The 14,203-nt window shown below is 40.2% G+C and overlaps 1 protein-coding gene across 3 annotated transcripts in view; it reads right to left on the reverse strand.

Annotated features, from left to right (window-relative positions):
- The window catches only part of LOC124804646 (transmembrane protein 131), a 382,072-nt gene that overhangs the window by 189,731 nt on the left and 178,138 nt on the right, over positions 1-14,203 (reverse strand). For all 3 annotated transcript variants that reach the window (XM_047264868.1, XM_047264869.1, XM_047264867.1), the window contains exon 13: positions 482-706. In XM_047264868.1, the coding sequence (XP_047120824.1) occupies positions 482-706 (225 nt within the window). The remainder of the gene's footprint in view (positions 1-481; positions 707-14,203) is intronic.

Consider the following 14,203-nt stretch of genomic DNA (forward strand, 5'->3'; position numbering starts at 1 on the left):
GAGATAGGTCCACAGTTCTGCACATTTGTCCTGCAATCCCCCTTACAGAGAGGAATGGCATATACCTCTTTCCTATTATGTGGAACACTCCACTGCTCAAGCAAACTACAATAACATTATTGCTAGAAGAGGCACCAGCTCTTGCTCATATTGAATAAAGAATCTAATGGGTATTGAAAAAGATACAGTGGCCTTTCCTCTACTGAGAATCTTCAGATGATTTTCAGTTCTGCACTCCCTAATTTATATTTGCTGGATCTGGCTCCCACCAGTATATAAAAACATGAAGAAATGGTTGGATGAAAATTCATGTCATATTTTGAGAATGAATCTGATGTGAATGTTTATTTTATTAATCTTGTGCTGAAGGTATTACAAAAAAATTTCTGGGCTAACTGCATTGACTATGTTGGAGAGACGGCCATTCTCATTTAAACCTTGTGATCTATTTTTCTCAAGATGAGATACCTAAAATACTTACGCTTTTGCTCATATTTTTAAAGCTGTGCTTTCTCAACACACTGGATTGATTGCCTTCTTCCACACCAAGTAATTCCACAACTCCTCCTGTAAGATTGGTACCCCACATTTTCAGATTTACTGCCACAGGATTGTTATTCAGTAAAGCAAAATGTGCCTCTCTCTGGCTTGAACTACCCACTGTTCCAAAATTAAGCTCAGTCTCATTCTGCCCAGTGATGATTACCTGAAAATTGAACACAAATTTTCATTAACTCTATAAAAAGTATGGTTAGGACATATAACAGGAACATAATGACAGATGTACATAATGACAAATGTACATTTCTGTATAAAATACAAGTGCAAAGATAGGAAAGGTTGTGATACTGTAAACAGACGAATCAATGCCCTTATGTTTCTATTCTGACCTACTCTGGGCATTTCAATGAACTGTCCTTCCCCTCAAAACCTCTAAACTCATCTTCTATTCTTCCTTTTAGCCACTTATTTTGATTGTTGTAACCAGTAGCTCTAAAAAGCTGAGATACAGGAGTCACCCAGAAAAAAAGGCAGCTTGCAACAATGGCAGAAACACTGGTTTCCATCAAACTACAGTGCATTTAAAATTCATTGTGACTTTTGATATTTGGCTCATCAGAGGAGACATGACACTGTTGCTGAGGTAACACCAATGGTGAGCCAGATTTCCCTACCAAGCAACCAGCAGTTCGGTTGGTAAAGCGCCCCTGTTGCCATGCCATGGATAAACAAACAATACCACGTAGTGTTGTGTATCAGAGGCTCATACGTTCATTAGCTCTCATTGTAAAGTGATATTTTCTGGCGTTGAACTGTACTAAAGTCTTCATGTATTGTGAACAAGTGTTTAGTGTTGGCTCTACATTAATAACAATGGTGCAGCATGTTTCATTTCACGAGATTCACAATAAAAGTGGTCATCCAACAACATGTTCACCAGCTGTAAAGATAATGTTCTGTTGTGAAATATTCCTCCCAACTTGACAATAGTAATGGACAATGCACAATACTACTCTCTTGCGATGGATAAAGCTCCATCAGCGCAGCGGAGGAAAGTAGCTATTCTTCTACAAGTATAAAGAAATGTTTGATTGGATAAAACTGAAACTACCTTGCATAAAGCAAAGTTAATGGAACTTGTAGCACTGTACAAGCTAAAAATTCCATGCTACCAGGTCGTCTAAATGGCTAACGCTAAAGAGCACAGTTTTGCTTAGTTTTAACATGTTTGAATACCACACAGCAGGCCAGGTTCGTTTCTGGGCCAGGTTGGAGATTTTCTCCGCTCGTGGACTGGCTGCTGTGTTGTCCTCATCATCACCAACACGCAAGTCACCAAAAGTGACGTCACCTGAAATAAAACTTGCAATCCGTAGGCAGAACTTCCCCGGGCTGGGCCTCCTGGCCATCAATACCACATTATCATTTCATTTAATATCACAATTTGATCAGGCTTCCACCGCATCATGCTCGTTTAAATCTGACTGAGAATATATGGCCTAGGTGAAAAGTAAAGAGGCAAAAAAGAACACGAAATTTACCCTCAGTGAGGTTGAAATGCTGACAAAAAACAAGTCATTGCAAATGTTGCATCATAAGACTGCACTCAAGTTGTCAACCATACCGAGAATGTAGTGTGGAGACATGCATTCATGAAGGACTGTGTGAGTTTTGAGTAATACATTACTTCTCTTGTTGCTGTGTTAACATCTGCTTCTTTTGCCTAAACACAGAAGAGTTTACAAGTATACATCTCACTAACATTCTAATGAAGTTGACATTTTGGCAGAATCATAAAACAATGTATTATTAAACTACTAACAGAGGGCAAGACGTATCAACAGTTATGGGAAAATCCAGTCTCGGTGTAAAAATAAATGTGCAGTTTCTTCACTTATATTGTTGCAAAACCCACTGCAACTCTCGTTTCACAGACTATTGATGGTCCTTAAAAATTACAATGTTTCACATAAAAAAATCTGTAGTTGCATGAATGTCGCGGAAGATATGGAAGTTTTGCATATTGATCACATGGCAAAATACCCTTCTCTTTGCGTGTTATCATTTGCCGAAATCTTGTTTCAATATCTCAGACATTTATGATAAATGAGGGATTTATGTATATTTCATTCTCGCTTTTTCAATGGTGAGTGATGAGTGTGTTCATGATGGAGCCCTTTACATACACTCCATTTTCTCAACATTGGAGACAGATAGTGATATCCTTCAAGGTTTAAAGAATAATTTAATATGTTATCTACAAACGTGTGGTTCCTGAAGAGGGGCAGCAGCCTTTTCAGTAGTTGCAAGGGCAACAGTCTGGATGATTGACTGATCTGGCCTTGTAACAATAACCAAAACGGCCTTGCTGTGCTGGTACTGCGAACGGCTGAAAGCAAGGGGAAACTACAGCCGTAATTTTTCCCAAGGGCATGCAGCTTTACTGTATGATTACATGATGATGGCGTCCTCTTGGGTAAAATATTCCGGAGGTAAAATAGTCCCCCATTCGGATCTCCGGGCGGGGACTACTCAAGAGGATGTCGTTATCAGGAGAAAGAAAACTGGCGTTCTACGGATCGGAGCGTGGAATGTCAGATCCCTTAATCGGGCAGGTAGGTTAGAAAATTTAAAAAGGGAGATGGATAGGTTGAAGTTAGATATAGTGGGAATTAGTGAAGTTCGGTGGCAGGAGGAACAAGACTTCTGGTCAGGTGACTACAGGGTTATAAACACAAAATCAAATAGGGGTAATGCAGGAGTAGGTTTAATAATGAATAGGAAAATAGGAATGCGGGTAAGCTATTACAAACAGCATAGTGAACGCATTATTGTGGCCAAGATAGATACGAAGCCCACACCTACTACAGTAGTACAAGTTTATATGCCAACTAGCTCTGCAGATGACGAAGAAATTGAAGAAATGTATGATGAAATAAAAGAAATTATTCAGATTGTGAAGGGAGACGAAAATTTAATAGTCATGGGTGACTGGAATTCGAGTGTAGGAAAAGGGAGAGAAGGAAACATAGTAGGTGAATATGGATTGGGGGACAGAAATGAAAGAGGAAGCCGCCTGGTAGAATTTTGCACAGAGCACAACATAATCATAGCTAACACTTGGTTTAAGAATCATGAAAGAAGGTTGTATACATGGAAGAACCCTGGAGATACTAAAAGGTATCAGATAGATTATATAATGGTAAGACAGAGATTTAGGAACCAGGTTTTAAATTGTAAGTCATTTCCAGGGGCAGATGTGGACTCTGACCACAATCTATTGGTTATGACCTGTAGATTAAAACTGAAGAAACTGCAAAAAGGTGGGAATTTAAGGAGATGGGACCTGGATAAACTAAAAGAACCAGAGGTTGTACAGAGATTCAGGGAGAGCATAAGGGAGCAATTGACAGGAATGGGGGAAATAAATACAGTAGAAGAAGAATGGGCAGCTTTGAGGGATGAAGTAGTGAAGGCAGCAGAGGATCAAGTAGGTAAAAAGACGAGGGCTAGTAGAAATCCTTGGGTAACAGAAGAAATATTGAATTTGATTGATGCAAGGAGAAAATATAAAAATGCAGTAAGTGAAACAGGCAAAAAGGAATACAAACGTCTCAAAAATGAGATCGACAGGAAGTGCAAAATGGCTAAGCAGGGATGGCTAGAGGACAAATGTAAGGATGTAGAGGCCTATCTCACTAGGGGTAAGATAGATACCGCCTACAGGAAAATTAAAGAGACCTTTGGAGAAAGGAGAAACACTTGTATGAATATCAAGAGCTCAGATGGAAACCCAGTTCTAAGCAAAGAAGGGAAAGCAAAAAGGTGGAAGGAGTATATAGAGGGTCTATACAAGGGCGATGTACTTGACGACAATATTATGGAAATGGAAGAGGATGTAGATGAAGATGAAATGGGAGATACGATACTGCGTGAAGAGTTTGACAGAGCACTGAAAGACCTGAGTCGAAACAAGGCCCCCGGAGTAGACAATATTCCATTGGAACTACTGACGGCCGTGGGAGAGCCAGTCCTGACAAAACTCTACCATTTGGTGAGCAAGATGTATGAAACAGGCGAAATACCCTCAGACTTCAAGAAGAATATAATAATTCCAATCCCAAAGAAAGCAGGTGTTGACAGATGTGAAAATTACCGAACTATCAGCTTAATAAGTCACAGCTGCAAAATACTAACACGAATTCTTTACAGACGAATGGAAAAACTAGTAGAAGCCAACCTCGGGGAAGATCAGTTTGGATTCCGTAGAAACACTGGAACACGTGAGGCAATACTGACCTTACGACTTATCTTAGAAGAAAGATTAAGGAAAGGCAAACCTACGTTTCTAGCATTTGTACACTTAGAGAAAGCTTTTGACAATGTTGACTGGAATACTCTCTTTCAAATTCTAAAGGTGGCAGGGGTAAAATACAGGGAGCGAAAGGCTATTTACAATTTGTACAGAAACCAGATGGCAGTTATAAGAGTCGAGGGACATGAAAGGGAAGCAGTTGTTGGGAAGGGAATAAGACAGGGTTGTAGCCTCTCCCCGATGTTGTTCAATCTGTATATTGAGCAAGCAGTAAAGGAAACAAAAGAAAAATTCGGAGTAGGTATTAAAATTCATGGAGAAGAAATAAAAACTTTGAGGTTCGCCGATGACATTGTAATTCTGTCAGAGACAGCAAAGGACTTGGAAGAGCAGTTGAATGGAATGGACAGTGTCTTGAAAGGAGGATATAAGATGAACATCAACAAAAGCAAAACAAGGATAATGGAATGTAGTCTAATTAAGTCGGGTGATGCTGAGGGAATTAGATTAGGAAATGAGGCACTTAAAGTAGTAAAGGAGTTTTGCTATTTGGGGAGCAAAATAACTGATGATGGTCGAAGTAGAGAGGATATAAAATGTAGGCTGGCAATGGCAAGGAAAGCGTTTCTGAAGAAGAGAAATTTGTTAACATCCAGTATTGATTTAAGTGTCAGGAAGTCATTTCTGAAAGTATTCGTATGGAGTGTAGCCATGTATGGAAGTGAAACATGGACGATAAATAGTTTGGACAAGAAGAGAATAGAAGCTTTCGAAATGTGGTGCTACAGAAGAATGCTGAAGATTAGATGGGTAGATCACATAACTAATGAGGAAGTATTGAATAGGATTGGGGAGAAGAGAAGTTTGTGGCACAACTTGACCAGAAGAAGGGATCGGTTGGTAGGACATGTTCTGAGGCATCAAGGGATCACCAATTTAGTATTGGAGGGCAGCGTGGAGGGTAAAAATCGTAGAGGGAGACCAAGAGATGAATACACTAAGCAGATTCAGAAGGATGTAGGTTGCAGTAGGTACTGGGAGATGAAAAAGCTTGCACAGGATAGAGTAGCATGGAGAGCTGCATCAAACCAGTCTCAGGACTGAAGACCACAACAACAACAACATCTACATTTCATATGCAGCAACATATGACCTAGCACACACAAATATAAATTCATATTGGTCCATATTTTTCACTGTAAACTTTAAGAATTTTTGCAATAGCTAATACAGATATATCACAAAAACTATGACCATTAGCGAAATGATAGATAATTCATCATGAAGCTGATGAATGAAACAATAAGATGTGTGAGATTCAGAGTTTATTACCGTAATGTTTCTTTAAAACAGTATTAGTGAAAGACACGCTTTCGCGGCTGACAGGTTATAAGCTGAGCAGGACTGGCGTCGTCATCACCCGCTGACGCATCCAGCACATGCTGGCAATGGTGCTCCCCTTCACTCACTCCATACTGAACTGTCAAAAGTCACAACTAATTTTAAATGCACTATAATGTATTGAGTCACTGACCCCCCTCCTCCTCCTCCCCCTCCTCCATTGCAATACATGCATAAACAAATCTACAGTCAACTACTCTACTATTAGTGTGTTTCACAATTCTTGCAATCAGTCACAAGCAGATAACTTGTAGGATTGAGCAGACAGGACACCACTGAATCAAAATTTAACCAGACAATCTCACTGAACTATGTTCTCATTCAACAGCTCCTTTCACTCAAAAACTCCTCCAGATATATCTCCGTTTATCCCAGTGGAGATTTTTCCCCCTTCTATTTCAGATAAATCTATTCAGCTTTAAGAATTCTTTGTTTTGCAGAGGTTCATTTAACTTCTATATCAGACTGAAACTGGACATTATTTGAATCATGATACTTGTAAAAAGGTTCTAGTTTTTAGAACCTCCATGTGGTAGGATTCTGTCGGTTCTTTTTCTGTTATGTTAGCAATCCTCTACAATGTAAATTATTTTATTCTAATTTGTTCTATTAATTTCTAGATACCAGCACCGCATAATCATTACTATAACTTGTACTTATCGAGGCATTACACACACACACACACACACACACACACACACACACACACAAAACATATACAAAACTTTGCAATACAACAGAAATATTACGTTTCAGTGGTTTCCTGGACACATACCACAAAATACAGTATTTAGGATTTCCACAGGCTACAGCAGCATAAAATAAACAACGACCAAATCAAGAAATCAACTAGTGCTACATACAGCATGGAGATATAAGAACATATACACACAATGGATAACACACAGCTTCTTCATACAGGTTTAGGTATTTAAATCGCCCGAGAAAATATACACTGCAACACCAAGAATATGTGGCAAGATTTTGACAAGATAGAAGAGACTTAATGCTCAATCCATAATGGGAAAAGGAATGTAGACAGATTTACTGAACAATAAGTGATTTACTAAGAGCCTACATTTCGCAAAAAGATTGTTTTTCACCATACAATGCATCAATTTATATTTCCTGTGTTGCAGTTAAAAACCTTCATACATTCAATATCACACATACTCCACACTTGCTGGGTTAACTTCTTGAAGGCCCTTTTTGTTCCAAAATCTGATGGCTGATAGGTACCTCACTATAAAATATTACTTTAACAAAGAGCACACATATAAAGACACAGTACAAAAGTCATAATCTCACAAAGGAATTTACTAAGCCTAGTTGGCTTTGAGAAGGTTTTATGTGTACATAGAATAGTCTTGCAGGAATTTTGGTCCTAGTCAATACATCAGAGAGTTTTTCCACAACTTAAGTACAAAAACTCATGTCATTAGGATCTAAATAATGGTGTAAAAAGATATTGCCAAAAGCTGGTAGTATTTTGAGAATTTTGTTTTCAAAACCAAAAGTGTGGCCTACAGGGCTTGGTGGAATAATGATTTATGCACAAAAAGTCACTGGAAGGGCAGAGCTGTGATTTAACTAAACAGTGTGCATTAATGTTTGACGGCAGCCCTACAAAAGCTTGTATTTCTAAGAGTGTGCGGGAGAAGTACAAAATGTATCCAACTGAAACTTATATGAACAAAAGAACACATAAATTACTAGGAACCTCTGACCACTAACAAGTCCAAGGCTTTTCAAGAGCATCATCAAGGAGACAAGGATTAGTGATCATAATGTTTTTACAACAACAATGATCATCATAAGTAAAAGATTCATCACAAAAGTTAGAAACATAGTTGTGTTTGATAGAATAGATAGGCATCATTAAGATCTTACTTGAAAGACTAACAAAGGATATATATTTTTTAAATACTATTAATGCATAATACACAACAAATCATGCTCTATAAAAATACACAAAGTTAGGTAATAAAAAAATCCATAAAAAATCCTCTTTGGTTTAACGGTATCATTTGAAAAATATTGCAGAAACAATTGTATCAATATGTTCCTGTCACACACTTACTAACAATATAAAAATAAACACTCCTGGGAGACTGAGACAACATAAAGTCGACATGGACCCTGAGGAAATTCATTTTACATTTTATATTGAATATGCTTGGTTATTATCACATTTTTAGTTGGTGTTAACTGAAAACTTTCCATATAGTGACTGACTGATTGGTTGACTGGTTAAGAGACTAAACAGTAAGTCTGTTGATTCAGCGGTAGTTCACCTGGAGTTAGTATGTCTGCGAGGAAGGTGTTCTGATGATGAAAGTACATAGAAGCAGTATGACTGAGGCAATACTGATGCCAGAGCTGATAAATAATTTACGGAGAACTATATGGTATATAGGTCAGAGCAGGTTCCTCTGTGGAGAGAGAAATCCCACCCTGCATCCAACTCCTACCAGCCTTTTGAAGGCCAAAGACAGTTACAGAGCCAAGAATGGCTTCTAGTCAACAGATTCAGAACAGTAAAGGTGAGAAGGCTAAATATGTAATGGATATCAGTTGGACCATCAATAATAAAAACTAGGTGAGAGAAATAGGTATGGTACCAGGTGGGCATCCTTGGGGCTCTGTATGTGAGAGGAGGCATCCTTCTCACAGCTGTCCCACCCCTGATCTACTACAGTTGAGGCATTAAAGAGCACCCACTATTCAACAGATTGCTACCTCTAAAGTGGAAAATAGTGTCTAGCAGAAAAGGACGTCAATGGAATCCAAAAGCAATTAAAACAGAGTAAAAGAGAGATGAAACATTGAGCAGGTAAGGTTGGGGGTCCCCCAGAATCAGCCTGCACCAGGAAACACCCCAACCCCAACTTCCCTGCCCCAAAGATAGCTTAAAACCTTATCATAAAAAACACTTTCATGGAGAAAACAGAAAACCAGTTCAACCATATGCAAGTCATTCACCAATATTAGAGACAAAGAATTTGGATCAGATAGTTTAGCATGATGGGCCAGAGGTATGCATTCCACCGGGATATGAGCTACTGTTTGTAAGACTCCGCAACCGCAATGTGGAGGTGGCTCATTACACAAAATAAAACTAGGGATTGGCCTGGAATGACCAAAGTAGAGTTGACATAGGATGGTAGATTTCTTCCAGTAGGAACAAAAGGAAGAGTGCCATGCAGCAGCAGTCTTCTAGATAGTGCAGAGTTTATTAGAGTGTGCAGAAGTTAACCAAATGTCATTCCATTTGTGAGTGAGCAGAGGTATTATTTGCACTCGCAAATCCACAACTGGGATCATATGACTCAGTTCAGATGATCATGTTTAGCAGAGACCCCAGGGTAACAAGAGCAACATCGGTCAATGGCTTGAGACTTCTCACTGAATTACTTCATATTGAAATGTGGTCAAGGGATGTTCGTTTAATGAAATGCAGGGTTCTGTCAAGAGCTGTCAGCTCTGTCATAAAAACACTGTGTTCTCAGCAATGAATGATGTTCCTGACCTGTAGGAGACACAAAAGCATATCCTTTCTTATCCATGGCTTTAGAGCCATTAGTGTAAAAGATGGTAGCACCATGAAACTCCTGAAGAACTGAACATAACAGATGCCAAAAAGTCATGAGAGCAATTGAAGCTTGAGGACGTGAATAGATCAGTCCCAGTTCGAGACCTGGATACCTATTAAAGGGGGGTGAATGAGAAAACATAGGGCGTACATTCTAGGGAGGAGAGAAAGAGATGCTGTCAGAGAACAGAGAGGTGCATGCCAACTGGTAATTCCAACTGAGGGCAGGTGTCAGGGAGTCAATGCCCCTCATATGCAAAAGAATGGGGTACACTTGACAATCATGGAATTTTCGAACGGCAATTGCATAGGAGACCAAGGGTGGTACTGTTGGAGCTGAAGAGAGAAGATCCCTACTTAGGCAGAGAGACTGTCTATGGGACAAGTCTGCAAGGTACCAGTGGCTGGTAACACTCCATCACAATGAGCTGGGTCTAACAATTTTAAAAGCTGAAGGTGCTATCAAGCCATGGACTTGGTACTCGCAATCCAGTTGGGATGAAGCTAGGACCCAATAAATACAGAGAAGAGTAGCATGATCTGCACGCAAAGAAGCATGGGCAATGAAGCACAGAGCACTAAGCATCTGCATGATGAATTTGGGGCAGCCGAGTATGCTTTATATAAAAATGAGGCAAAAAGAGGGAGGGCGGGGGCTGTGTGGATCAGGATGGGCCATGATACGAACGAATTTGCATGACCTGCATTTCTGCAGGAGAAAACTGGAAGCCACACGAAGGTGTTCATTTGGAGGCTCTTCAAATGGTGCCTTGGAGCTCGCATTCAGCCAAGGCTACTGAGTGGGAGCATGCCAAATGCAAAAGTCATCAGCATAAAGTGCAGGGATGGTCAGCAGCCTGAGATATGTCGTTAGCCCATTGACAGAATTTGGGAAAGAGTATTTTTAGTACACAAAACTGAATGATGCCATTCCCTTGGACATATGGAGAACTGATTGAAGTGCTGACTAACCCAGAACAACTGGTGGGTTAAAAACTGACAAATTAAAGTTGGTACAGAGCCTCAAAAGCACTAGACATGAAGGGTAAGTAAAATGTAATGACATCACACAATGACGTATGCATTAAAAAAAAAAAAAAAGAAGACTGTGATGAGGTTTTGGCATTTAGAAACAGCCTGTCGTATTGCTATTCCCAGCCTAACAAGATGGTCAGTTGTGGATCGTCCCTCTCAGAAACCACATTGATAGGTGGCCGAAAGACCTCAAGATCTGAGCACCCTGCAAACCTTGCAGGCAACTATACTTGTGAGCAGTTTGCAGAGCATGTTGGTGAGGCCAGTCGGTCGATAGCTGTTGAAAGATTTTGAGTTTTTGCCTTGATTATGGATTGGGTTGAAGATACTATCTCGCCACTGCAAAGAAAGATACCTTTGAGCCAAATGTGTTTACAGTCCCTGAGTAGATGAAGCCTTTAAGTAATACTCAGGTATTGGATACACTAATTATGAAATAGAAACATACGAGGATACCTTCAAATTGTCATTCCTGCATTAGGAAGGTAGCTGGGAAAGAAGAGGATGCAGATGCTGTTGCAAAATGTATTGCAAAGTATCGGTAAGAATTGACGCATCAGTACAAAGGCCTCCCTGAAGGTCAAGGCATGGGGCCCAGAAGAATACAGGGCTGAATCCACACCTGGGAGGCATGCATTCCAAGGACAAAACATAGTGATCTCAGCATTCCTCCTTACTGTGCTTTATTAGATAGCAAGCATTAGGGTGTAGCTGAGTAAAAGTGAGGATGGCGGCCTGTGAAGCATCTCTCTTGAGATGTTGCAGGGCTCTGTGACAATGCGGTAGTGATGTTCTTCGTTGACACAGCACTGGTCAGCAATGGAGGGAACCTATAAAAACCAGAATAGCAGTTGCTGTGGCATGAATAAACACGTCAGAGATGCCTTGCGCAACCTCCTTGATGCAATCTGACACAGAGGGTTGAAGGTAACAGTAGAGGCATATAACTGCAATTTGGCTCCTTAAAGCACTCAACATGGAAGTTGGTCCACCTGGCAGTGGCAAGGAGGTGACAGGATCACTGGAAAGTGGTTGCTGTTACAAATATCATCATTTGGTGATCAATGTAACAGAGCCATCAATCAGATAGCCCCACTGCAGAGTGAAAATTCCATTCTGAAAACATCCTGTAGGCTGTGTCTAAGCCATGTCTCCACAATACCCTTTCTTTGCTACTCTTGCAAGTTTTGCAGTAGAATTTCTGTGAAGTCTGGGAGTTAGGAGATGAGGTGCTGACAGAAGTAGAGATGTGAGGACAGGTCATGAATTGCACTTGGGTAGCTCAGTCAGTAGAGCACTTGCCTGCAAAGGCAAAGGTCCCAAGTTCAAGTCTCGGTCTGGCACACAGTTTTAATCTGCCAGGAACTTTTGAGTGCCATTATTATTGTAATGCACAGACTGAACGGTTTATCTGAATCTACATCTACACTGTACTCTGCTGGCCTCCAAATGGTATGTGGTGGAGGGTACCTCTGGTACCATTAACTGATCCCTCCTACCCTATTCCACTCACAAACGGTGCATGGGAAGAATGATTGTAGGTAAGCCTCTGCACTGGCTCTAACTTGTCCTTTGCACTGGCTCCAATTTGTTGAATTTTCTCAGTGTGGTCATTATCTTAGATATATCTGGTAGGCAGTCATATGTTGTCTAACTCTTCCCAGAAACTGCTATCGCAAAATTTCAATAGTAAACCTCTCTGTAATGCACAATGTTTCTCTTGTAATGTCTGCCAATGAGTTTGTTGTGCAGCTCAGCAATGCTCTCACACCATCCAAATGATCCCACAACAAAATGCACCCCTCTTCATTGGATCTTCCCTGTCTCTCTTCTATGAGCCCTACCTGTAAGAATTCCATATTCATGAACGATATTCAAGAATCAGTCGAACAAGTACCTTATAAACCACTTCCTTCATAGACGAGTTACATTTCCTAAAATTCTTTCTGTGACTCTTAGTCTGGCATCTGCTTTTCCTACTATTTGTATTATGTGGTCATTCAACTTAAGATCGCTCTGGATAGTTACTTCTAGTTATTTTACAATAGATACTGTTTCCAACACTACCTCATCAATAGTGTAATTGTACAGTAGTAACTTTCTTTTCCTATGTATGCGAGGTATGTTACATTTATTGTTTATTTGATGTCCATAAAGGCATGATCACTTGCTTTCAGGCTGACACTGGAAACATTTACGAAATGGCTAAGTATGTAACATGCTTGCGTGATGCCACAGTTAAAGTCCATGGTAAAATTATGCTATCCAAAACCAGTGACAAGGCAAAAAATAACAGGGATGAATGATGACTGCAGAGATATGTTCTGGTGAATAGATGTGTAACTGTCAAGCAACTGATCACTCAGATGATCAAGGTGCTACCAAAAGCATCTCCTCAATGACTGTTCAGTGTACGTTGCTGCATATGGGCCTCTGTCCTCCATAGCAGGTGCCAGGTTCATGCACATCAATAAAACTGGACATTCACTGTGTGGCACCAGCTGTCCATTTCAGGTAAATCGTGTTTTTGCTCCACTAAACAAATGACCATTGGGTATGTACAGCATGAAACGTCTGAAAGCGAATGGTCCCGGCCGGAGAAAGGAGCATTGTGGTCTGAGGAATGTTTCCAAGATCTGGGGAGTGTTTCCATGACTCCCCTGAGTGATCTTGACATTTAGGAAGGGACAATGGATAAACACAAGTACCATATTTACTCGAATCTAAGCCGCACCTGAAAAATGAGACTCGAAATCAAGGAAAAAAAATTTTCCCGAATCTAAGCCGCACCTGAAATTTGAGACTCGAAATTCAAGGGGAGAGAAAAGATTTGGGCTGCACCTCCAAATCGAAACAAAGCTGGTCCATTGTAATATGAGACACAATTTAGGCTGAATGAATGATGATACAGTTACAGTAGTTTGGTTCGACTCGTAAGCTTAGCAGTTAAGCTTTATCAGGTAGCCATTGCTATGCGTCAGGCGCTCCGTCCGTATTTATATGGGTACCCTTCCTTTTTCACGTGCTTCGTCTGGTTTGAATTGATTGCTTATTTTTCTTTTATCTGATAAGTGCTGTTCTCTTTGTTATAGGTGTTTACATCACTCTAAGCTGAAAATGCATTACTGTACTGTGTCATGCATTGTTTGTCGCATTCTGATAATGTGTGTTTACGACCTGTCGCCGCTCGCGGCACGGCTTCCTTTTGTGCACGCTACCGCCACTTACAATTAAAAAACAAAAGAGAGGAATCGTCTCATTAGCGAAACAATGGCAAGAGACTGCTATTTGTTGTTACTTACACTGCTGCTTTCTTCGATAATGATCAACAAGAACCAAATAATAGACTGTGTATGATA

This window comes from Schistocerca piceifrons, chromosome 7, assembly GCF_021461385.2.
Source record: "Schistocerca piceifrons isolate TAMUIC-IGC-003096 chromosome 7, iqSchPice1.1, whole genome shotgun sequence".
NCBI lineage: Eukaryota > Metazoa > Arthropoda > Insecta > Orthoptera > Acrididae > Schistocerca > Schistocerca piceifrons.